General features: G+C 39.0%; 2 protein-coding genes across 2 annotated transcripts in view; one reads left to right on the top strand and one right to left on the bottom strand.

The window, feature by feature from the left end:
• Positions 1-15,387, top strand: part of ggt5b (gamma-glutamyltransferase 5b) — a 27,543-nt gene extending 12,156 nt beyond the window's left edge. Inside the window, exons 2-13 of the mRNA XM_026942610.3 lie at positions 1,649-1,776; positions 3,366-3,464; positions 4,668-4,863; positions 5,361-5,521; positions 5,724-5,761; positions 5,857-5,965; positions 6,075-6,205; positions 11,784-11,965; positions 12,055-12,146; positions 12,482-12,594; positions 13,108-13,218; positions 14,312-15,387. Of these exons, the coding sequence (XP_026798411.1) occupies positions 1,649-1,776; positions 3,366-3,464; positions 4,668-4,863; positions 5,361-5,521; positions 5,724-5,761; positions 5,857-5,965; positions 6,075-6,205; positions 11,784-11,965; positions 12,055-12,146; positions 12,482-12,594; positions 13,108-13,218; positions 14,312-14,458 (1,507 nt within the window). The 3' untranslated portion in view covers positions 14,459-15,387. The remainder of the gene's footprint in view (positions 1-1,648; positions 1,777-3,365; positions 3,465-4,667; positions 4,864-5,360; positions 5,522-5,723; positions 5,762-5,856; positions 5,966-6,074; positions 6,206-11,783; positions 11,966-12,054; positions 12,147-12,481; positions 12,595-13,107; positions 13,219-14,311) is intronic.
• On the bottom strand, positions 13,716-26,225 carry ggt1b (gamma-glutamyltransferase 1b). The gene is made up of 12 exons (XM_026942609.3): positions 25,821-26,225; positions 24,323-24,453; positions 23,108-23,197; positions 22,208-22,400; positions 19,366-19,526; positions 19,075-19,224; positions 18,489-18,625; positions 18,001-18,188; positions 17,707-17,834; positions 17,413-17,525; positions 17,089-17,202; positions 13,716-15,851 (listed from the first exon to the last, which is right to left on the bottom strand). The coding sequence occupies exons 1-12, from the start codon at positions 25,991-25,993 to the stop codon at positions 15,705-15,707; spliced, it is 1,725 nt and encodes a 574-aa protein (XP_026798410.2). The 5' UTR covers positions 25,994-26,225; the 3' UTR covers positions 13,716-15,704.
• Between the last annotated feature and the right edge of the window lie 665 nt (positions 26,226-26,890).

Consider the following 26,890-nt stretch of genomic DNA (forward strand, 5'->3'; position numbering starts at 1 on the left):
TGGCTAAATTGCCCGTAAATGTGAATAAGAGTGTGAGCAGTGCCCTGTGATGGACTAGTATCATATCTGTGATGTATTCCCATCTCAGTGTTTTTGTGATGAGATCTACCACAACCCTGACTAGTATAAACCTGTTAATAAAAACTAATGAATGATTGAAATGTTCAGATATGGTTAGTTTCGGCTAAAGATTTCAGCTATACTGTATAGATAAATTATTGTACCCTCTTTAGATAGAAATCATTATTCAGATTCCCACCCCTTGTGTTCAGAGTAAAAAAAAAAAAAACAGCTTCAGACAGGAGCAAAGGTGGTCAGCTCTGTGAAACTGGAACAAATTTGCTCCAGGCTGAAGCTGTTTTTTTTTTACTCTGTGAAGAATCTGTTTTCCTTCAGAGAGTGACCTTTTGACTCTTACCTATTAGATGACTGCTGAGAATTGACTTGCTGTTGTTATTAACTTTGTTTCCTTTCCCAAAAGTACTGATGTGCATGTTCTCGAATGTTACGTCTGTCTGCTTGTGTTTTGATGTGTGTGGGTGTGTGTGTGTGTGTCTCTGAGTTTTAGGTTGAGTGTGTGAATTTTAGCCTAAACAAGCTAAAATACCTAACATGCTGGTTGTTTGCTGGAGGGTTTTCATATTGTCTGAACATGTAGTGCGAGCTACACTAGCATTTTGGTGGGTGGAGAGGTTCTTGGACATCGGGAATAGCTATGAAACTCAAGCAGCTTTTAGAAAGATTAGTGTGGCTTAATGTACCTAAAGAACCACCCAGGAGCAGTAATTTTTCATTGCAGAATATGGTTGATAAATAAAGTGTAAGAGAATCTTGGCATCCCGAGGTTGCTGTTTCAGCATGTTAAATCATGTTAAGCTTTTTCATAAAATAGGTTTCTATGTAGAAAAATGTGTAGCTTTGTCTTTTAACTGAGATTTAGAGTTTTTTTTTTTTTTTTTTTTGCAGTTTGGCATTTTTTCCATGTTAGCTGCTTCAATACATTTAAGGGATACTCTAAAATTCTTCTTAAGCTAATTTCTAATGGAGATCAGGTGTAATGGGCAAGCAGAAAGACAAAATATCTTTAATATCTACTGATCAACTATGTTCAAATAGATGTTTGCAAGAAGAATGGTTGACTCTTTTCATAGTCACAATTTGGTATTGTGTGGAACTTTGGTTAGCAGTCAATTAAGTGCTGAGTGTTCTCATCAGTGTACTGAATGTTTTCTTAGCAAATTACTAACACATCTGACAGAACATCTCATTTCTACTGAAACTGTACCTTTACTTTGTCCATATAAAAGAATCCATGATGATCTGCTAGCTAACAAATCTATTAGCCTCAGCCTTTAGCTAGCTTACATTTGAGTCCATATTTCCCAGTTGCCTAGTGACATTTTTGCACAAATTTAAGCACTTGAATGGTAGCACTATTGTGTGTTTGCCATTACCATGCCTAAACCACATTGGAACTGCTAGAAAATAATATTCTAGCAGTTCTCCTAACCCAATAATTGAAGCTCAATGTTTTCTGGCATTAATGTTGCCCTCTTTGAGTATGGGAAGTTGTTAGCAGATACTGTGATGAGCATTGTTCAGGATTACACTGAATAATTGTTCTAATAAAGTTTGTCTTTTTTTTAAGGGATATTCTGTTAAAAGGCGGCTCAGCAGTAGATGCTGCTATTTCTGCGCTGCTATGTACATCATTAATTAATCCTCAGAGCATGGGAATTGGAGGAGGCTCCGTCTTCACCATCATGAGCAAAGATGGTATGTTTAATTACTGTTTTCAGTGGACCCCCATCCACTTCACCTACTTGGTTTGTATCCTAATCAGAGCCAAAGGTGTGCCCTTTAAGTCTCATTAAGGATAAATGCCTCACTCTCTCAGCTAACTGCTCGGAGATGGCCAAAGGGAGCCAAGCGAGGGAAAGTGGAGGGGTAACAGCTAAGTGTCATTCACCCGACATCAGTGTGTTTCCTGTGTCATTGACCTGGTACAGGAACTGTTATTGTCTCTTTATGGCCCAACTTTTGAAAAAAAAAAAGGTTTTACAGCAAAAATGTTACTATCGGTTATATTGCAGCTTTGTGAAAATATTTGTTCTGGCCCAAAACCAGTTGAAACTATATATATTAGATATAACAACTTGAGTGTTACAACATACTGATGAGCCAGCATGAACTATGTATGTTTATATATATTTAATTTATTTATATCTCCACTGGTTTTACTACAGCCTCAGAAGCACATGTATATATACAGTCCCCTTTGAAAGTATTGGAACAGCAAGGCCAATTCTTTTGTTTTTGCCATACATTAAAGGCATTTGGTGAATATCAGATGATAGATCAGAATTTCAACTTTCAATTGATATTTATTCTGTGTTAAACAACTTAAAACACAGTACCTTTTGTATTAATCCACCCATTTTCCAAGTGATCAAAAATAGTGGAACATGTGACTGACAGGTGTTTCTTGTTGCCCAGGTGTGCCCTGTTAGACTGATTGTTTAAACAATTAATAGCTCTGAATGTCTACTCTTTGTGTGAGCCCTGAGTTTCACCTGTGAAGACTGCATTTATTAAAAAAGATAAACCAACATGAAGACCAGAGAGCTGTCTATGGGAGAAAAGCAAGCCCTTTTGAAGCTGAGAAAAGAGGGAAAATCGATCAGGGCCTTTGGACAAGCATTGAGGAATACCAGTACAGCAATTTGGAATGTCCTGAAAAAGAAAGAAACCACTGGTGTACTAGCAACCAGACATTGAACACATCGGCCAAGGAAAACAACAGCAGTTGACAGAAACTTTGTGAGAGCTGTGAAGAAAAACCCACAAACAACAGTCAGTGGCATCACCAACAACCTCCACAGCGCAGGGGTGAAGGTATCACAATCCACCTTTCAAAGAAGACTTTGAGTGCAGAAATATAGAGGCCATACCACAAGATGCAAACAACTCATCAGCAATAAGAATCGGAAGGCCAGATTGGCCACAAAAGTTCTGGAACCAGGATTAATCTCTACCAAAGTGATGGAAAGGCCAAAATGTGGAGAAAGGATCTGCTTATGATCCAAAACATACAAGCTCGTCAGCCAAGCACGGTGGAGGTAGTGTTTAACACATGTAAATATCAGGAAATGAAAGATGAAAAAAGCTGATTTATCATCTTATATTCATCTTTTGATCTCAATACCAAGTGTCTTTGGTGTATAGCAAAAACAATAGAATTAGCCTTGCAATTTTGGAGGGGAATGTACATGCCAGAGAGAAACTGTAGGGCATTTGAGCATAATAATAATAATAATAATAATAATAATAATAATAATAATAATAGTACACTTCTTCTTTTCTAGGTGACGTGAGTGTGATCAACTCAAGAGAAACGGTCCCTAAAAGCTTCCCACCAAAACTCCTGGACAAATGTCCCACTTCCATGACATTAGATCAACTCGGTAGGTCAATCTGCATTCAGTTAATAAAAAATTGTTCAGTTAACAATTTTTTTTGTTTTTCACACCATTCTGTGTAAACCCTAAAGACTGTTGTGTGTGAAAATCTTAGGAGGTCAGCAGTTTCTGAAATACTTAAACCAGCCCACCTGGCACCAACAACCATACCACAATTAAAGTCACAGAGATTACACTTTTTCCCCATTCTGATGTTTGATGTGAACATCAACTGAAGCTATTGACCTGTATCTGAATGATTTTATGCATTGTGCTGCTGCCATGTGATTGGCTGATTGGATAACTGTATAAAAGAGCAGGTATACAGGTGTTCCTATTAAAGTGGACGGTGAGTGTAAGTGATGATGATAATAATTGATAATTAAATTTAAATCAAAAACAGTTATATTGTTGACAGTGTGTTGTACTGGTACAGATACAGATGGCAAGTTATTTTAAATTAGCTACAAGATTTTTATGATAAAAAATAAATAAGACAAAGTGGTGTTTCAGAGTATAACAAGTTTATATTAAACATTGTCAGATATATTAAACATTGTGAGATTAGACGTTTTTGAAATATTCAAACCGGCCTATCTGGTACCAACATCCATACCACGGTTAAAGTCACAGAAATCACACTTTTTCTTCATTCTGATGTTTGATGTGAATGTTACCTGAAGCTCTTGACCTGTATCTGCATGATTTTTTGCATTGTGCTGCTGCCACTTGATTGACTCATTAGACAACTGCATGAATGTACAGTTATTCAGGTGTTCCTAACAAAGTGGACTGTGAGTATACTAGGCATTTAAAACATCACTGTTACTGTGTTGCTCTGAAATGTAAAGAGATCTCCTGGGCTGATGGAACAGAACAATGATAAAGCTTGTATTTTCCACACGGATACCTGATACCCATAACACAGTGTGTTTTAAATCAGCCCTATACAGCCACGGAATGCCACAAACACTATCTAAACTAAACACACAAGATCTGACTGTGAAATAACACATTCCAAGCAGACATTCTGTGGGCCAAACCCACAGAACTGTACAATGAACATTTTAGTTTATTCATTTCTGATATATTCTATTCTATTCTATATGCAAAAATGGTTAGAGATTAATGTGATCCTCTCTTACTTCAGCCAATCAGAACACATTGTACTGGACCTATATTAATAACTAATGCTGTGTGTGTGTGTAGGTGCAGGGTGGATTGGTGTTCCAGGTGAGCTGCGTGGCTATGCCTATGCTCACTCCAGGTTCGGTAAACTGCCGTGGAAGCAACTGTTCCAGCCCATTGTCAAACTGGCCAGAGATGGCTTTCCTGTTCCCGAGTACCTCGGCCAACTTCTCAGACACCCATACGTCACTAAACTGGTGCAGAGCACGTCACTGTGGTACTGACGCACACACACACAGATACATTCATAAATACAGACACAATACACACATGCTGTTTCAGGCATTTGATGGATTTAGGCCTTGTTGATCAGATCATAAATATGGGCACACATACACTCACACACAGAGTTCTCTGTAATTTTTGCAGTTCTTCTACTTTCTCCTCCTTCCTCTAATTCTACTTGTTGCTCCACTTTTCTGCTTATCTTAGTTTCCATGTTACCCTTAGTTCCCAGTCCACCTAACCACCTACCTACTTCTACTTCCCTTGCTAGTTGTCTGAGTTGCCCTAGTTTCTTGTACCTCTGTGACTGGCCTGATCTGTTGGCTTTTGATCATGTTAACTGGAAATGCCTGAATAAAGCAGCTTCATTCACATCCACCCATCTGTCTGACACGTATTAGAAAACCACATCAGAAAAACACATACATTTAGCTACTTAGCATTTAATCAGACATTGATCTATAGTGAATTGTTGTGTTGTTTTTGTAGTCAAGTATTTTGCCACGAGGATAAAACCGTTCTTGGTCCAGGTGATACACTACGATACCCAAAACTTGCTGAGACTCTGGAAATAATTGCGGAAAAGGGGGCCGAAGAGTTTTATAAAGGCAAAATCGCACAAGACTTAATCCAAGATGTGAAGGCAGAAGGTATTTTCGTGTGTGTGTGTGTGTGTGTGTGTGTGTGAGAGAGAGAGAGAGAGAGAGAGAGAGAGAGAGAGAGAGAGAGTAACTATGAATATTTAGTGTTGGTTCATTTTTAGTAACATATTTAAATGGGTCATTTGTCACCAGATAGAATATAAAGAAAGAATATAGCAAACATTGAAATGAATTTGTGTGTGTGTTTCAGGTGGATCATTGTCATTAGAGGATCTAAGCTCTTTTCATGTGAGAATGACTAGTGTTTTATTGTGTGTGTTTTAGTGGAGTTGTATCATATTCTTTGATATGTGTTTATTATGTGCGTTATTGTGTGTTTTCAGGTGATAGTGAATGAAGCATTATCGGTTCCGTTAGGTGATTTTACGATGCATTTCCCTCCTCCTCCATTCGGAGGTGCTCTACTCAGCTTCATCCTCAATGTCATGCAGGGTTCGTTTAACTAAAATAACCAAAGAAGAGATACAATAAAAAATGTAATAAAATATAAGTACAAAAATTGACATAGCTCATGTAGAGAATGTGTGTGTGTGTTTTGCAGGTTTTGGACTTTCTCCGTCGTCTGTGAAGTATGAGGAGAGGAAACTGACACTTCATAACTACATAGAAACACTAAAGTTTGCAAATGGACAGAGGAAGAATATCAGAGACCCGCTGCACAGCCAACACAGAGTAAGCACATTTCTGTTAAATAGTAGATTGTGTGAGTGTGCATGGATTCAGGCCATTGAAGTGTTTAAGGGAAGTATTGACACACATACACCCTGATACATCCACAAACACACCAACTTGTCAATATATCCATGTCTCAATACACTCCCTGCCACACAAATATACTCAGCAATGGCTTATTACAAATTCCTGTTTCAACTCTTTGCTTGTTCCTATTTGATCTGTCTTTTTGTGTCTTGCTTAATTTGACTCGTGACTTCATTGTCCTCATTTTGGTCGATTATTATTTCCTGTTTGTTCAAATAGACTCTTCACAACGTCCTGTTTGTCCGATTTATAGGTGAACAAATCATAAATTCATTAGCTACCCCACTGGGCAAGTTGAACCTCCAGTGTTGCCCAGTCCCATGTTTTTGGTTAACTAGGCTAAGTAAGGAGTATTCCGATTTGCCAGCAATGTTTAATTCATGTTGCACATTTGCTGGCAATGTTTAATTCACGTTGCACATTTTATCTCTTGGGGTGTTAGAATGGTAGTGTTCCTGGGTTGGGGGCGGGGGGTGTCCTGTTAGGGCTTTTGACTATACTTTTGACTTTGGTCACTAGATGGAGACATTCTGCCTTTGTGGGTTTTTTTCACTTGCCTGTTTACCTTCGTTATTGTTTTCACCTGCCACTGATTTGCTAGGCTATTTATACCCTCCCTTTTCTTTGTTCATTGCTGAGTCCTCATGATCCTCATGTAAGTACCTAGCCAACCATCTTTTCATGCCTTCCTTTTTGACTTTTGGAATATTTTATATGTTTTGTCTTATTGGAATCTTTTGTTACTGTCACCATTTGGATTCTTTTTGTTAATTTTGGCCTCTTTGGATTTTTGCGAATTTTGCCTTATTACTTGTTTTTTGGAATTACATTCATCTGTTTTGCAGTTGGATTGTTTTTTAATCTCTATTTGCCATTTTGGGGAATCTTTCTGAAGTAAAGATTTTTTCTGTTTTATTCCCCCACCTCTGTCTCTTGGAGTTTCTCTACAATTGAGTTCAGCCTAGCCTGCTGTGGTTAAGTTGTTGGATCATCATGACAAGGGTTCAATTCCTGTCCAGGGTCATCAACCCTTATAGCAGCACTCAGCCATCAAGATGGACCCGGCAGAGCAGAACTCCCCAGAGTCCACCGTCCAGTTTCACTTTGCATTGGCCAATCAAGGGGCCACAATGGGAAGACACACGACAGCACTAACTGAGCAAGGAGCAGCTATACAGCAACACGAGCAGCTGCTGACCCAGATCTTGCAACATGTGTGGGGTCACTCTACACATATTGACCAACAGGCCCCAGCAACCCTCTAACCCCTCAGGACTCCCTAGCTCAAGCTCTACCAATCCCCACGGCTGAGCCATGCCTACCTGCCCCTCAAAAGTTCAGTGGGAATCCAGGAAGGTGCTATGGGATTCTAACCCAATGTTCCCTCACCTTTGAGCGCCAGGCATCCGGCTACCCTTCTCACCAGATTGCATACGTCACCCTCCTCACTGGGAAAGCACTGTCCTGGACCACAGCCATTTGGGAGGGGCAGGGTCACCTGTTCACAGAGGAGATGAGAAGGGTCTTTGACCATCCAGTCAGTGGCTGGGAGGCTGCCAAACAACTTCTCCAGCTCCACCAAGGCAGTTGTAGTGTGGCTGAGTACGCCATTACCTTCTGTATACTGGCCACTGAGAGCCAGTGGAACCTAGAAGTCTTGATCGTGGCATTCCAGAATGGTCTCTCAGACCCCATCAAGGTTGAACCCCCCCTCAAGGGATGCAGAGAGGGACTTGAACAGCTGGACACCTGACTCCATGAGAGACAAAGGCAACGCTGTTCTTCCGTTCGTTCTCTCAAGATCAGGTCTTGGACTTTGCCTCTAGATAGCTCACAAGCCTCCAATTTATCAGAGGCACCCATACAGTTAGGAGGGACATGATTGTCCCAGATTGAGTGGAACTGGAGCATGTGAGAGAAGTGTTGCCTCTACTGTGGAAAACCAGGTCATTTCAGATCCACTTGCCCTGAGTTATCAGAAAAAGCCCAGTCCCATCCAGAGTGGGGTTAGGACTGTGATGGGAACCAACCTTCACCCCGGGGTCTTCTCCACTTGGGGTCCTCCTTTCCACCTCCCTTTCGTGGGGTGGACAACAGCACACCCTTCAGTCTCTGGTGGACTCCGGTGCTGCCAGCAACTTCATGGACTTGTCCCATGCCAAGAATCTCCCCTGGTCAACCTTGAGCCACCCTTAATGGTTACTGCCCTGGACGGAAGACCCCTGGGCAATGGTAGTGTTCCTTACCACTCATATATGCCTGTCCATCAGTAACCACCAAGAGAAGTTGGAGTTCCACCTTATTCATTCTCCTGAGTTTCCTATTGTCCTGGGCCTCCTGTGGCTAAGCTGCCATAACCCTCACATAGACTGGTCCACTGGGTTAGTGCATTGGGTCCCACCTGCCCTGCCACATGCCTTTCCCCCACACCTTTGCCTTCATCTCCTGAGTCTCTAGAATTTCCCGAGTTGTCCAGAGTCCCTCCTGAGTATCATGACCTGAAGGAGGTACTCAACCAGAAGAAAGCAACCAGTCTCCCTCCTCACTGCTCGTATAACTGCTCCATTGACCTGCTCCCAGGCACTAGCCACCCTAGGGGAAGAATCTTTTTCCTCTTTGGACCTGAGACCAAAGCCATGGAGGAATATACCAGAGACTCTTTGGCTGCTGGTATCATTCACCCTTCCACCTCCCTGGCAGATTCAGGGTTCTTTTTTGTGGAGAAAAAAAGATGGAGGTCTTTGCCCTTGCGTAGACTACGGGTCCTCAGCAAGGTGACTATCAAGAACTGTTACCCTCTTCCAGTCCTGTCTACACCTTTTGAGCTACTGCAAAGAGCCATCTCGTATACAAAATTGGACATCAGTAACACCTACCACCTGGTCCGCATCAAGGACGGAGATGAGTGGAAGACTGCATTCAGTACCTGGTCATGCCGTTCGGCCTGACGAATGCCCCAGCAGTCTTCCAGGCCCTCATCGATGACGTCCTGCGTGACATGCTCAACCACTTTGTCTTTGTTTACTTAGATGATATCCTCATAATTTCCAGGTTGCTCCATGAACATGTCACTCATGTCCAGCAAGTCTTGAGGACATAAGTACATAAAGTACATAAAGCCGGAAAAGTGCATGTTCCATGCCACAGAGGTCTGCTTCTTGGGGTTCATTGTGTCTAAGGGCAGTCTCCAGATGGACTCCAAGAAGAGTAAGGCAGTCAGAGACTGGCCTACACCCTCTTCTGTGAAAGAAGTTCAGCACTTTCTGGGCTTTGTGAACTTTTACCGGAGGTTTATCCACATTTTCAGCTGTGTTGTGGCTCCCCTCACAGCACTGACTAAGAAATCTTCCTCCCAGTTCATCTGGACCTCCAAAGCAGAGGAGGCCTTCTCTGAGCTCAAAAGGCCCTTCACTTCATCTCCAATCATAGTCCTGCATGTCTCAGCCCTCCCCTTTACCGTGGAGGTGGATGCTTCAGAACTGGGTGTTGGAGGGGTGCTGTCTCAGCAGTCATCTGACAAACTCCACCTGTGTGCCTTCTTTTCACACCAGCTGTCCCCCATGGAATGGAATTACGATGGTGGCAACAGAGACCTGCTGGCCATCAAGTTGGCCTTGACGGTGTGGAGGCGCTGGTTGGAGGAGGCCCAACAACCATTCACTGTGTGGACTGACCACAAGAATCTCGAATATATCCAGCAGGCCAAGAGACTAAACCCCCGTCAGGCCAGGGGGGCTCTGTTCTTCAACAGATTCCAATTTACCCTCTCCTACCAGCCTGGTTCCAAGAACTTCAAGCCAGATGCCCTTTCCAGACTATTTCAACCACCAGAGCTAACCCGAGACCCTGAACCCATTATCCCTAGTTCCATCATTTTAGCCCCAGTTCACTGGGTAATCTCGACAGTTGTCTGACAGGCACGGTGGGGAAAGCCAGAGCCAGGAGGTCCTCCCAACTGAATTTTTATCCCTACTTCCGTACATGCCCAGATACTGCAATAGGGGCATGGTTCTCACCTCACTAGTCATCCAGGCGCTATGCAGACCCTGGACTTCATCGAGAGGTGCTGTTGGTGGCACATCATGGAAGCAGATACACAGGATTTTGTGGCTGCTTGTACCACCTGTGCCCAGCGCAATGATCCCCAACAACATCCCCAGGAACTACTGCATCCACTACCCATCCCCAAGCGACCATCGTCCCACATATCACTAGACTTCATAACATGACTACCCACCTCTCAAGGTACCTCTGTCATTCTTGTTTTAATTGATAGATTCTCCAAAGCATGCATTTTGATCCGTTTACCTAAACTTCCCTCTGCTCAAGTCACTGCTGAATTAATGTGCATGCATGTGTTCTGAGTCTATGGTCTCCCACAGGACCTGGTGACTGCTCAGGGCCACAGTTTACCTCCCAGTTCTGGCAGGTGTTCTTTCAGCTGATTGGCGCATTAACCAGCCTCTCCTCTGGTTTCCATCCCGATTCCAATGGCCAGGTGGAGAGGTTGAACCAGGACCTAGAGACAACTTTCTGCCGCCTAACCCAATCTCCTGGAGCAACTACCTCCTGTGGGCAGAGTATGCGCACAACACTCTACGCTGCTCTTCTACTGGGATGTCCCCATTTGAGAGCCAGGTACCAGCCTCCGCTGTTCCTGGATCAGGAGCCCAAGGTTGGGGTCCCTTCAGCACAGAGGTTTGTCCATCGCTGTCGGCACACATGGACCAGAGTGCGGCGGGCTCTACAAAGGCCTTTCAGGGCCAGCAGCTCCAGGCCAACTGCCAATGCAGTACACTGTCAGCCGCTTGCTGGACACTCGTGTAGTCTGTGGGCACATCCAGTACTTGGTGGACTGGAAGGGTTATGGCCCAGAAGAATGCTCCCGGGTTCCGGTGTGTGTGTGGGGGGGGTTGGGTCCTGTTAGGGTTTTGGCCTATATAATAAGGTATTCGAAGGAGTGCATTAATATTAACCTATTGTTCTTGTTACAGCTATAACTACTGTGTGAGCCATTCTGTTATGTCAACTAATGTATGGCGACCCAGTTAAGTGCATTAATACAGATACATGATTTCTGCACATTACTTTGCCACATACAATCAGCCAGATCCTGCCTCGGCTGATGTTTGTAGTGTAGCCAGGTTGTGGGATTTGGAATGAGTAGTCAGTAGAGAGTAGATTTTTTAAAATATTTTTTTAACCTACTTGTTCTCCAGGCAACTACAAAAAAAAAAAAAAAAAAAAAAAAAGCCTAGACATGAAATCTGCTTGTCCCAGGTGCCCAGGGTTACCGCCCTGTCATTTAGACTAGTTGTGATTTGCTTATTTGAAATTTTTTCACTATATGGTTGATTACTTTTGCTCTTTTTGACTGATTGCTCATTTAGTTTCTTTATGGCTTCCTGTCTGTTCAGTTTGGGCTTTCATAACTTTCTGCTTGCTCATTTTGGTTGTTCACCATTTACTTTTCTCAAATTTCCTGTTTCAGACACAACATCTGTTGGATTCAGCCTTTGTTGATCACATCAGGTCGATGATCAGCAGCAGTGGTACACACCCGGTGTCTTACTACAATGTCACCCCCTCCACCGATCGATTCGGGACAACGCATGTTTCTGTTCTAGCAAGTGATGGCTCAGCCGTTTCTGTCACCAGCACCATCAATCACTTGTGAGTACTGCAGTTAGACAATGTGTGTATCAGATGCTAATATTTGGTATTGTTTACTTAATTATGTGGGTTTTTTCCTGTTTGTGCAGGTTTGGATCAGGCATCTATTCTCCTAAAACGGGGATCATACTGAACAACGAGCTAGCGGATTTCTGCGGAAAAGCCGATTCTGTCTCTGCAGGTAAACTGCTTCCTAGCCAATAATAATAATAGTTATAATAATAATAGTAGTAATAGAGTAATGATAAGAATTGTCACACATGCACACCCTAATTCTATCCCTGTTAACCCGTCATACTCTGTGCACCATCTGGTCCTTCTGTCCTTCATTTTCCTTTTATAGTTCCATTGTTTCCTGAACCATTAAACCTCACTCCATCAGTTGGTTGCATCCTCATTTGCAGCTTTTATTTGGTCATCATTTCCTGTTGGATAAATATAAAGAAATCCCAGGGTTTTTAATCATGCTATTTTTTTTTTTAGCTTTAATTAATCTGTATCTGGGTGTTTGTGTAGGTGAACAGCCCCCATCCTCCATGTCACCTGTTATTATCCACTCAAAGCACAGAGAGAAAGTTCTAGTTATTGGAGGATCTGGAGGGAGTCAGATTATCACCGCCATGGCCACGGTAAAGCACACACAAATCACACAAACACAGCGCACACACACTATCTCTATCCTAACACTTAAGATAACAACAAGCTCAAAAAAAAGGATTTTGCCAACAGTTACAACTCTTTCAGAGAAATTAGAAAACTTTCACATTTATATTACAGAGAATGTTCAGGGCAGGTTTAGGAAAAAGAATGTGTGATTGGGTAAAGTGTATAATTTAAAAACTGTTTTATATATCCTGTAAAATTTACCAAGTTTAATAAAGGTATAATGTAGTTATGTGATTTATGTTAGTCATTTCATTAATGATTACCGTACATTGTTTAAGCTTTTATCATTTTATGTAATGCTTGTTGACATTTTGGACTCAAATTCTAAATAAAGAATATATTTATGACTAAGTAAATAAACTCATAAAGTTACATCATGAGAGATTGATAAATGTTCTAGAATTTTTATATGATTTTTTTTTATCATTTATTCTTTGTTAAATGTTCTTTTTTTTTTTTTTTCACTTTTTATACAGGCAATAATGAACAAACTGTGGTTTGGGATGAACCTGGAAGATGCCATCAAAGACAAAGTGGTTTTTGTCAGCTCAGATAATTCAGTGGAGTTTGAGCAAGGGTTTGATAAGGTAGGTATGATTTCTGAAAAGGTTAAAATTACTACTGTTCCTCTAATATACATCTGACCGTAATGCCACTACTCTTTTATTTACACCACTGCCTTTTAGAAGTTGCACATACAGGATTGTACCTTATATTTGCACATTTTGAACGTAAATGAATCTGTGCTGATTATGACCTCTATAACAGATTATCTTGTAATTGACTTAATGGTTAGTTTTGTCTGTTCTCATTGGGTAGCATTTTAAGTAATGAATGTTTTATTCGTCTTATACAACAGCAATTTTCCAAAGATTGAATTTCTTATTAATTGAAGAAAAACACATCATAGTTTTTATCATTTATAGTTACATTTAATATTGTGGAATATCCACAAAACAAATTAGATTTCGTTATCACTTGTAACAGCTATAAACAACTGTTCACTCATCAGCCTCTCCTTTTTCTCTCTCTTGAAATTAATAAGACTGACTGTTACAAAGTACTGACACAAGGTGGACACTCCTTCTATAAACGAGCACTTTAATATAAATCTGTGATTTGAAGTACTGTCAGAAGTACTGTCAGAGTTGTGCTGTTATAGAAAATTAATCAACACCTTCTGACCAATATGATTCAAGCATTCAAACTGTAAAGTATAAAGAACACTGTGACATTTGTTAAATTGTACTTTGCTAACTTCTCGGCTTAGTTATGTATGTGATGCGATACATACAACAAACATGTTGAAAAAATTGAAAAATGTGAAATTGAAAAATGTTTGCTTTTCATGTTCACTCTTGTCCAGTACACAAATAATATTATATATTATAAAAATTATATTATAACATACTTAAAAACACTTTAAAAACAAACAAAAAACAGGCTATCCTGATTCTGCCTCCTGAATGGGGTGTATGCTGCATAAAAATGCTGCCTACCTAGGGAGCCACCTCCTGAATGGAATGCAGGAGAAGTGACAATATTTTTATGTGTCCAAAAAATATCACATATTGAATATTAGCGACACATGCTTAGTTGTAACTGGCTGTTTCCCTAAATTCCCATTGATAAGAAGGTCTTTTTTTGTCTTTTAACATTACTGTTCTTTTTCTTTTACAGTCGATGAAGGATGCCATGCAGTCTTTCGGACATGATGTAAAAGATAATAAATTTTCCTTTAATGTTGTGAACGCCATAATGAAAGAGCATGGCTGCATCACTGCTGTCTCTGATGGTAGGAAAAAAGGAAATGCATCAGGTTACTGATCAAGTCCAAAAATCAAGGTTGTAAGGAGGGGAATTATCAAACACAATGGGCAAATCCAGGAGGCAAGGGTCAAAAGATGAAATGCAATCACTACAAGAAGCAACTGAACTGAAGCAGAGCTACTTCACAGAAAAAAACTAACCTGGAAAAAAATTTCAAAATCAAGCAGCAGATTCTGTTCTGTTCGTCTAAGGTAATATATATTATTGATACAGACTTGGAGTTAAACTTATCATTGAGTACCCTACAAAAAAGTACACCATGAAAAGCTGAAACATCACACAGAGCAGCAAATAAACCAAACTGAGCCAAACAGCAGACTGTGCCTAAAGTGAATGTAAATGTGACATTATTTAGACTATTTTTCATGTAGCCTTATATGTTGTATGATGTTTAATACTGTTTTGTATAATTTTGCATAATCGTGATGTAACTATAGGTTTTGTACTGATTTTTAAACTTCTTTACCATATATATTTTTTAAAGTATAGGGGTTTCTTTTGGCATCTAGCAGGACTTACACAGCCAACTGACAAGCATTGTTCATTTTTGCATTAGCCTAAATGTTAGCCTTATTTTTTGTGTGTTTATAGTAGCCATGCAGTTATTGTTGTTTGCTTTCCCATGGAGTACATCATTGTTGACTTAGACACTTAAAATAGCATTGACAATACTACAGGACCATTAAAGGAAATAAGCATAATCAGAAAAAAAAGATATACTATATTGCACTCGTAGTGGGCACTAAAATAGTTACAAATATTATAGATTTTTTTATTATATTTTTTAATGTGACTTGATTTTTTGAATCTGGTTATAATCTGTTATCACTTAAGTGGTATAAATGTGTGTGTTGTGGAACATTATGTGGAACAATCTACACGTGTGTGTTTTTACATGTGTAATAAAATGACTTTTTGAAACCACAGTGTTTGGTGCATCACACTATCTGCTTGTACATACTCATAACAAGTCTATACTAAAAGCAGGGATATGATAAAAACTGAAAAAGAAGTAAATGTGTCTTAATCATTAAGGGTTAAAACATTAATTTTAAGTTTAATGTGTTAAATCACATACTAAGACATTATTCAGATGACTGGTTTAAACCTCAGTCTGTGATGTCACACGTATGACAGTATGAAACTCTTTAAGGTCAGTCTGATCATTTTAATATCACTAATGCTATAAAATCTAAACAGATGATGGGACACATCATGGATAAATAGGAAACAAAATGAAGCCTCAGTATCCTGCAGGGTATCCTCCCTTTCGAGGGTCGGATTCAGCAAATAGATGGTTTTCCTCATGTAGGATCGCCTGAACCACAGCACCCGTTGATGTCAACATCTCAATCAGGTGATTTTTCTTAATAAGCCCATCCATTACAGCCTGCACAGGGAGACTGAATTATCCACGCTGCATATAATATTTACATATACACAAGAAATGAAGGTACTTTATCAAGACAATATAAAAATATAATTTTCTATTTTCTTGTCTTTAAAATTCACCTGGAAACATACTGCCAATCAAATGTTTTTGAACATAATGTATAACAGCATTTTTGTTTGAATGATTTAATTTTGAATACTCTAAAACTTGAAATTCTAATTAAGAAATAGTAACAAGTGAATCAAGAAATACATATTATTAAATGTTTAGTAAATTGAGAAATGTATCAAATGACTTTTTTTTTATTGGAACAATCGAAATCTAATTTAATTTGACTAAATTAAATTTCTAATTTAATTTATGTTTTTATCACTCTAATTAGGCACGTCAGGCACCAAAAATTTAAGTTTACAGTTAATAGTTGCACTGTCTATGAGTCTTTTGTCTATAGGTTTAACAGTTGTAACCTCCAACGCACCTGCCTTTAATATACACTATATGACCAAATGTATATTGACACCTGACCATTGCATCCATATGTGGATCTTCCCCAAACTGTTGCCACAAAGGTGGGAGCACACAATTGTCTAGAGAGTTTTTAGTAAGCTGCAGCATTATGATTTCCCTTCACTAGAGCTAACAGGCTTAGCCCAGATCTGTTCCAACATGATAATGCCCCTGTGCACAAAGCGAGGTCTATAAAGACATGGTACCCTACTGAACACTTCTGGGATGAATAGGAATGCTGATTGCACGACAGGCTTTCTCATCTGACATCAGTGCATGAGCTCATGGATGCTCTTGTGTGCAATTTCCCACAGATACGTTCCTAAATATAGTAGAAATCCTTCCCAGAAGAATGGAGGCTATTATAGCAGCAAAGGGGTACCAACTCCATATTAATGATGATTTTGGAATGGATTATTAAACAAGCACATATGAGTGTGACGCTCATTTAATCACAGTAGGATCTGACAGTGAGCGGTTCCCACAAAGATTTTGGCTTCTTTATTTAATTGCTATTTTGTATAATTTGGTTTTCTTTGTGGCAATAATCGAAATTACACTGTAAGATTTCATTCATATTGATATTCATATTCACCACTCCTAATTCATATTGCAATATATATCCAGTGTCTTCTTTTTCAAATGTTAATTTCCACATTGTAAATGTATAGACAAAGAAAATACAGTTCTGCATTAGTGCTAGTAATTAATGGATGTTTTCACTCACCGTGTCAAAATCTGGCTCTAACACAGTGAATTTTGGACTGAGCTGATGATGAACTCTGGGATCAAGAACGGCTTTCTTCAGATCGTAGTTGAAGAACAGTGATTTTAAAATGACCTAAAACACAATTGTTACTTTACCAAAAAATCTATATCAATTAACTGCAAAATTCGCCTTCTGTTCATTACTTCTGAACAGAACAATGCTTCTGTGAGGTGAGTGCAGTAGAGTCACACTGCTTCTTCATCTTCCTACTTCTTTTCTGCAATCTCTTTCATCCCTCACTTCTTTCTTTCTTTCTTTCTTTAATACTTTAAAACAACTTACCTCAGCAACTGATGTTGTGATTTTTGTCCCTCCTGAGCCACCAACCACCAGTTTAACTTTGTTATTTTTATCAAACAGGATAGCAGGACACATAGACGACATGGGACGCTTATCTAGAAACAAAGATCATGTGCAACATAAAGAAAATTGTAACAGTTCTTTTTTGTTCAGCTTAGGTACACTGAAGTACTAAGTACACTAAACATGTAACATCTAAAAAGCAAGATATCATCAAATGTAAATTGATCAAGGTTCTGGATTCCTCCGCATATCTTAGGAAGAAAGTTTACTAACGTGGTATGATGAAGTTATTAGGTGAAGGTGGAAGATCAAATCCGTTAATTATCAGAGGAGAACTGAAATCATCCATCTCATTATTCAACAACACTCCTGTAGATGAGGACATAACCTTGGAGCCAAAACTATGGAAAAAGGAAAAGACATCATTATTACAAACACACATTTATAAATATACTTTTTCCAAAATAAGAATAAGAACATAGAACCAAATTAGTCTATCATTATAGATAGTCTATATAGCTATCTATCTATAGTAAACAGTTAAAATGGCGTATTCTGGCCACTTACTACTGATTAATGGTGCTGGTGGCAGAGACTGCACTTCCGTCCGCGTCCACTACAGAAATATGAGATGTTCCATAATTTTCCGGAAGAAAATATTCGGGTTCGTAATAACTGTCATTATGTGTTGTGTTATCCGTGATTTTCTGCCGGATTGAATCTGCAAAGCTTTTAGATGTGATGTTCTGGATAAACTGGGAAAGTAATGTGATAAAGCAGTACATCAAACATATGAATATAACATTACATTTAACAGAATAGGGACAGTAAAATCTGAGGCAGCTACAGAGAACTCTTTCTATATACTTTTACTCTTGGTGCTGTATTAATTATTGTTCAACTCCACATTCCGGTCATTACTTAGCAGTATCCAGGATGTCTCTAATTTTTTTTAGCAATAAAACTGTAACAATTATTTTAAAATGTAGTAGTTACACACGCAAGGCATTTTCAGGTGTTGTTGTAGTTCTAAGATGACTTTCATCAGAACTTACATCAGTGATGTTAAGAAATTTGGGGTCTCCCAGAACACTGCGTTTAGCATATGCAAATTTGAAAGCCTCCACTATACGATGATATGTGAGAATTTTCTTCTCAGTGTTGGAAACGCTGTCTGCTGTGAAGTTATAACCTGCAGAGGGGAAGAGATTGTGATCAGAACACACAAACACTGATCTAGAGGTGTGCATCCCAACAGGATCCCAGTCGGGATGCACATAAGCACTGATATAGAGGTGTGCATCCTGAATGGGATCCTGTTGGACACAACCAAAAAGTTGCCAGGGCATGTGGTGTTTATTTTAATGCAGATGCACATGGACATACATGTATGTGCATAGGACCTACATACAGTCAGTACTACTTTGTTTATATTGTTTATATTGTCTGTGGAAGTGGGCAGGATGGTCAAAATGGAAATGGGATTTAAAAAAAAAACATTCCCCAAAATGTATTAGTGTATGTGACAGTCAGTAGACCCTATGCATTCAAATAATTTGTGTTTGTTTTCATTACGAGTAAAGTTAACATGTTTCTGAGTCAAGTGGCTTCTCTGCTTTTGGCAGAGAAGTGTGTTCTCACCGTTCAGGATGTTGAGGATGAGGGTGAGAATGGGGCCACTGGATGGAGCGTCTGGCACAAACATTGTAAATTCACCCACTGATACTTTCGGAGGGTTTTCATCCAACAGTGCAGTGTAATTCATTAAATCTTCCATAGTTATAATGCCACCTAAAAACACACGCCCACACACATAATCAGACATTAATTTTCTCTATTTATAAATTTCAAAAAGCAAATGGATGACAAATTAAAGGGAAAAACCAGTGGCTTCCTCTTGGGGGTGTCAAGGTTTATAGAAGGAAAGCCCACCTGCATTCCTAATGTCTTTGACAAGATTTTCTGCGATTGTTCCATTGTAAAATGCATCTGCCCCTTTCTCTGCAATCTGCTGATAAGTATCTGCCAGTTTAAGGAAGGTGATTGTGTCATTTTCCTTTAAGATATCTCCATTTTTGTTACAGAATACGGAACTGAAACACAAAGCCCAGAACTGTAATGCAAAGCACAGACCTGAGACACAAGACAGGAAAATAAAACTAATACACAGAACCAAACCACAAGACAAAGAACTGAACATGGAATTGAAACACAAAATGGATTTCAAGAACAAAAAATCCCCACACAACTCTAATCTAAAACACAGGACTGAAACAAGAAATGCAGAAGCAAAATAATGAAACTGAAACATGTAACACAACTGAAACATGGAACATAAGAAAACAAGTAACATAGAACTAAAACACGAAAACTAAACTGAAACAAAAACAGTTTTACTGCTGCATTTGACTTAGCTTGGAAGTGGAAACTCAGAGCTCAGAATAATGTCATTTTCAACCTCAAGCTAAAAAGTGGGCCAAAAAAACCCCCATAGATGCCTCCATATTTGTCTTTTGTTAGCAACAAGCTAGTAAGTTAACTGTCATGACTGTTGTATATTTTCCTCCTCAAAACAGTGAATTCTATAGTCAATGAAATAGATTTAACAAGCAAATATGTCTGTATGTTGACTGATCTAAAGCAATTACTTTCTATATACAATATAACACATTTAAAGATAAGATGTACTACTTTGTCTACAGGAGTTGAGGGTGTGTTTTTTTTTTTTTTTTTCTTTTTTCCCTAGTTGGATGTGAGGAATTACAAGTCATGACCTCTTGTCTAGTGTTTTGAGAGATTTACATGTCCTTGTCAAGTACAAATAATAAAGTCATCTCCTTGTGAACATGACCCCACAGTGTCAAGTGAGGACTTTCAAATGCTATGTGGAAGCGGCATGCCACTGACTGGCTGTTTGTGTGGCTTGGTGAACACTGTAAATGGGCTAGAGACAAGTTAACTCATTGGGCAAAAGAAGTTATTGCACAAGCAAAGTTGAAAGCAAATCAAGAGACTCATTCCCACCATTAAATGCAATTTGACACATGCTATGGATGTTAATATTGGACATTTTGAAGTAGCAACATGGAGTTCATAATACCTTCATTAGATTTTATATACCAAACATTGTTTTATCATACTCTGTGAGTGAGAATGATCGGGTGAACGAGACATAGTGGGGGCTTTTTTAGAGCTATCCACATGGGGTCATGGTCAAGGAAATGTAAGGTCATTGCCAAAGAAATGAGCACACAGAAATTTCCAGTAGTTCTGAAGGATACCGCCCTGGTGGTTCTGCACAGAACTACGGTTACATACTGTATGTAACCTTACAAACTGAAATACAAAACAGAAATGAAACACAAACCAGGGAAATGAAACACGAAACCCAGAACTGAAACACAACCACAGAATTAAGATACAAAACATGGAACTGAGACATAAAACACAGAACTGAGACACTAAACACAGGACTGAAACATAAAAACAGATCTAAAACAAAAAACATGGAACTCAAAAGCAAAATACAGAACTGAGACACAAAACACAGAACTGAGATGCGAAACACACACCTGAAACTCAAAAAACAGAACTGAAACACAAAACATGGAACTGAAATGCAAAACACAGAACTGAAACTCAAAAAACAGACCTGAAACATAAGACAGAACTGAGACAGAAAACACGGAACTGAAGCACAAAACATGGAAGTAAGACACAAAACAGGGAACTGTGACACAAAATATGGAACTGAGACACAAACAGGGAACTGTGACACAAAACATAAAACTGAGACATACAACACAGAACCGTTGTCTGCCTCTGAGCGCCATTCGTCCTCTGCAACTGATCCAGAACGCAGCTGCACGACTGGTTTTCAACCTTCCTAAATTTTCCCACACCACCCCATTGCTGCGCTCCCTCCACTGGCTTCCTGTAGCTGCCCGCATCAGATTTAAAACACTGATGCTCGCCTACAAAGCCAAAAACGGACCAGCACCCACTTATCTCAAAGCACTTATCACACCTCGAGCGCCACCACGCTCCCTCCGATCCTCTAGCACTGCTCGACTGGTCCCTCCATCTCTCAGGGTACAAGGAAGGCATGCATCGAGACTCTTCTCTGTTCTGGCACAAAGGTGGTGGAATGAACTTCCCCTAGATGTCCGAACAGCTGAGTCACTGGCAGTCTTCAAACGACGGCTAAAGACTTACCTCTTCATAAAATACTTAAATTAGCACTTTCACAAAAACAAAACAAAAAAAAACAAAACAAAAAAAAAAAAAAAAAAAAAAAAAAAAAACCTCCCCAACAGAGTTTTGGACTGATGGTATTCCTAGTTTGTGACCTACCGAGCCAATATCAGAATGTATTTTTGATAGACTTCAAAGCACTATTGTAAGTCGCTCTGGATAAGGGCGTCTGCCAAATGCCATAAATGTAAATGTAAATGTAAACCGAAACACAAAACACAGAAAACATGGAACAGAGACACAAAACACAGAAATGAAACACAAAGCACAGAAATGAGGCACAAATCATGGAACTGAAACATAAACCATGGCACTGAAACACAAAATACAAAAATTGAAACACAAAATACAGAATATGGAAAGTGATATACAGAACAATTTAAGTTCAAACATGAAGCAGAGAACTGATACACAGAAGACACAGAACTGAAACAAAAAACAAAATTGATCTGGTGAACATAGATATTTACCATAAATCTTTACCATATTTACAATAAATCTGGTGAACATAGATACTTACCATAATTCTTCATCTGTGAGGATAGTGTTTCTGTTGTTGGCAATTGCTCCAGCGAGAGCTTTACCCACAGGAAATCCATTCTTTGCGAGTTTGATGCTTGGCATGAACAGTTCTTTCCAGGCCAGCTTGCCGTGACGCTTATGAGCCAGCTCATATCCTCGAATTTCTCCAGGAACAGCAATGGAAAGGCCGCCTGAAAACAAAACAACTTTAGCAGAAACCTTTCTATAATAATGATAATAATAATAATAATAATAATAATAATAATAATAATAATAATAATAATTATTATTATTATTATTATTATTATTATTATTATTATTATTATTAGGGGGCCAATCACTTGTTTTGACCCAGGGAATGCCTGGCTTTTAAATTTTGGACACATGGTTCAAAATTTAAAAGCCAGGCATTCCCTGGGTCAAAACAAGTTCAATGCACCCTATGACATCAATTTTCGCCTAATTAGATTTTCCGCCATCTTGGATTTTGTCAAAAACTGTTTTTTTCACTTCTAATCGTCACCAAATTTGGTGGCCAAAACATACACCTCATGAGTGAAACTACAAATCACTCTTGAATCTCTTTGCCTAAAGTTATGGCTCTGCTTTCCTGTGATTGTATAGCAACAATTGTAGCATGTCTGTGAATGTGCAGCTCACCAAGTCTGGGTGCTTGGCCCCCGAAAATGCTGCTTGCAGCTGAAATTATTATTATCATTATTATTATTATTATTATTATTATTATTATTATTATTATTATTGACCACCCCAATAGTACACCATCCTAAAGCCTGCCCCCCCCCTTTTTTCTATTAAACTTGTGATGCAGCCTGTCTGTTGGCTGGCTCCCCTGTTCCTGAAGACTGGATCCTGGATTATGTAACTGGTTAATGAGTACCTTTCTGAGAAAGATCAGTGCTGTTCCCGAACATGTCCCGAGAGGAGTTAGCGGGTGCCGTTTCACGAGCGTCAATTGTTTCCACTCTTCCTATTAAAAAGAAAAATCACAAAGTCTTTTTCAGAAGTTAGATATAAGAAAGGAGCCTGTGCTGAGTGATATATGTGTGGCAGTCTGAGAAAACTCAACAGATGTTGCTGTGGCTGATTTCTGGAAAATTTATGAAAAATCTAGTTTCAGCCAAAATTGACTGTTTTTGCCAATAATATACTTAGACATTTATACTTTACGTAAACATACATGTATTTTACCAAAACCACATGGAAATGTTTTCATTTAGATTATTCTCTACATTTACCTTTGCTGTCTGCCTGAAGAGATCATGTTGGATAATGAGCCAGTTTAACAAACATAGCAGTAAATGCAGTCAGTATACCTAAAACTTTGTTGGCTAATGGTGATTTCCTCATTATTTAGGAAATGTTGCATAGTTACATGTCATAGTGAAATAGATATTTAAGCCTAATCAATTTGTGATAAGATGGTGTCTGTCTGTCTCTTCATATCTTTTCTGTTCATCACTCTTTCTTCGGGCTCTTAATCCTTGTCATTTATTCAGGCTATCTAAAAGTCACTCTAGGTTTTGATTTTTAGAATTTTTAAGATAATTTACTGCAACCATGATGAAGTGGTAGCAGCTAGAGTAAAGCTCAGGTGTGACAGTGATGTAATAACTAGCTAGCTGGCATAGGAATTATGGAGGCAGAGGGGCTGGGGATTCATTCATACAAAATGTTTTTCTGGTAAAATCGTCTTGTTACTTTATATTATACTGCAGCAATGTTGAATTCTCGATTCTGATTGGTCAGAAAGTGTCAGTAAGTTTCTATTTCTGACAGTAGTTGACCTTTGATATTACCTTTGATTCCTGTCCCCCAATAATTTTTTTGTTGTCTTAAAATAAGTGGTTTTTTTTACATTTTATTTTATAATTCAACCATATTAACAAAATGCTAAAAGGAAAGAACATTCATGTTACGGAACTTCTAGATACCTATTTGCAGTTAAACTCCAACATATTGGCTGACAGACATATTATTGTTCTAAGGATGATTTAGTGTGAGTGTTCTGTGTAAGAGGATGGTTCAGTAGGAAAGGGAATTGTTTACTCTGTGTGTGTATGCGTTTTTTTTGTGTGTGTGTATGTGTGTGTACCTGTGTCAGCATTGTAGATGTTGAGGAACAGGCCTCCTCCGATCCCCATACTGTGAGCATTCATCAAACCTACACACAACAGTCCAGCAATTGCTGCATCTACAGCAGAACCACCCTGTAGGAGAATGTCTCTGAGACACAGAAACACACACACACACAGCTATTTGCTTCTCTGGTCATTTCATCAGATACACACACCATATAGTTGCATTTTGTTGCACAGTAACATCACCAAGAAAAGGACATCCCACCAAATTTACAAAAGGACAAGGCAAGAACTTACTACAAGGCTGCCAACTTACTAGGAGGCTGCCATTTGGCAACATTAAAGGAGCTGCAGGAATATCTGCCGAGTACTGATTACTCTCTGCATGTGACAACATTCTCTTGTATTCTTCACATGTCTGGGCTGTGGGGTAGGGTGGCTAGACGGAACCTCTCTCATAAAAAACAACCAAGCCCAACTAAATCACCCCAAACCATGTGAAAAAAGTGTGTAATGGTCTGATAGGACTAATTCCAAAATTTATAATAATTCTATAATTCCAATAAGTATGCTTGGCACAAAAAAGTACATCACTAAAAGCACACCATCCCCACGGTGAAGCATGGTGGTAGCAGAATCATGCTTTAGGGCTGCTTTTCTTCAGCCAGAACTGTGGCTTTTATCAAGGTGGAGGGAATCATGGATATCTACAAATACCAGTCAATTTTAGTGCAAAACCATAAGGTATTTACTAGTAAGCTGAAGATGAAAAGGAATTTAACCTTTTAGCACAACAATAAACCAAAGCATACATCCAAATCAACAAAGGAATGGCTTAACCAAAAGAAGATCAATGTTTTTGAATGACCTAGCCAGAGCCCAGACCTAAATCCAACTAAAAATCTGTGGGTGACCTGAAGTGAGCTGTGCACAGGAGATGCCCTTACAATTTGACAGATCTAGAATGTTTTTGCAAGAAAGAATGGGAAAATATTGCCAAGCCAACATGTGCCACACTGATAGACTCTTAGCCAAAAAGACTGAGTGGTATAAAAAATTAAAAGGTACTTCAACAAAGTAGTAGTTTAGGGGTGTGCACACTTATGCAACTAGGTTATTGTAAGTTTTTTATTTTTCCTTTTTTCCCTAAAAAGGTTTCTGATTGTGTTCCATTATATACTTTGCAATTTCACACTGAAGGTGGGAAAAGATCTGACATGACTTATCTTGGTGTCATTCTTTTACTTCACAAAAACCTGCCATTTTAACATGGGAGTGTAGATTTTTTATATCCACTGTACCTACAGTGGTCTATAGGATATGTCTACCTGAAAAACTCACAAAAACATAAATATGCATTGTGTGTATCAGTTGGCCAATCTGCTTCCCACTACACACTTCTGCCCATGTGTAACAACTGCACATTCTTGTAACATAGTGGAGAAGAAAGTATTGGAGACAGTAAATTCACAGGACTTGTTATTATTTAATGTGTGTGTGTTGAGCTCTCACCTGCCGACTTCAGAGCACGGCCCGGCGTCTGCCGCTACAGCGGCATGTTGGTATGATCTCTCAATGACGACAGGTGAAAGGTTACCCCTATATCCAAAAAACACACCTAAAAATGTCCCCACTGCAGCAATTAACAGCACCGCCAAACCCACCACCACTGACTTCTGTACCATCCTGATGAATGTCCTAGTAGTTCGAAAAATCTGTTTAAATCTTTGGGATTTTTACACAAAGAGTCACAAATCACCATAACAGACTCCTGCCTCAGGCCTAAATTTGTTACAAGAACATTTCCGACCTGGACTGTAACAGGTCTTTGAGCATGCCAGTGTCTCTTAGCTTAATGACTCTTACTGGCACTGTAGCAATAACCTCACTAGTATGTCAATCTGTTACGGTGAAATTAAACTTTAACTTGAGACTAGAAAGAATCCCTGAGTTATGCCACTCTTTATTACAGATATAGGCCACTGCATTAGCTTTCATAACACCTGGGTAAGGGAGTAGATATGGCTAATATGTTTCACCTTTGAACCCTTTACACCTTTCACACACCACAAAGCTAAACTGGATTAAATGTTTAATTGGTTTGAGCAGCACTTTTGCAGCCATGGTGAAAGATTAACTGTGGATAGGTGCACTGTTAGAAATATTATTTAAGTGATGCATAAATAATACAACAAAAATTGCTCATGATTCAGTCTCTATGAGGAGATGTGTGAATAAAATACATAATTCACAATCAATGATAATTTAAATATGGACAGTTATACTATGTTTTATAACTGCATTTACTTCTTGCTGTCTTTTGGCTGTAATAGGTTTATGTGCAGTATTAGTTTTTTTTTAATTAACTCCCAGAATCAATTGTCATTTATTCATTTTTCTATTTTCTTAATTGGTTTAATACATGTTTGTAGCTCTAGAACTTGCACACTCTCTCACTAAAGGCAATGCTGTTTTGTTCTGGGTTTTTGGCAAGCATGTTTTCTTAGTATCCCATTTTACCATTTTTACATCTTCAATATTTTAATGTTCTTTTGGGTTAAAAAAAAAAGTATATCAGAACA

Source organism: Pangasianodon hypophthalmus, chromosome 17, assembly GCF_027358585.1.
Source record: "Pangasianodon hypophthalmus isolate fPanHyp1 chromosome 17, fPanHyp1.pri, whole genome shotgun sequence".
Lineage (NCBI taxonomy): Eukaryota > Metazoa > Chordata > Actinopteri > Siluriformes > Pangasiidae > Pangasianodon > Pangasianodon hypophthalmus.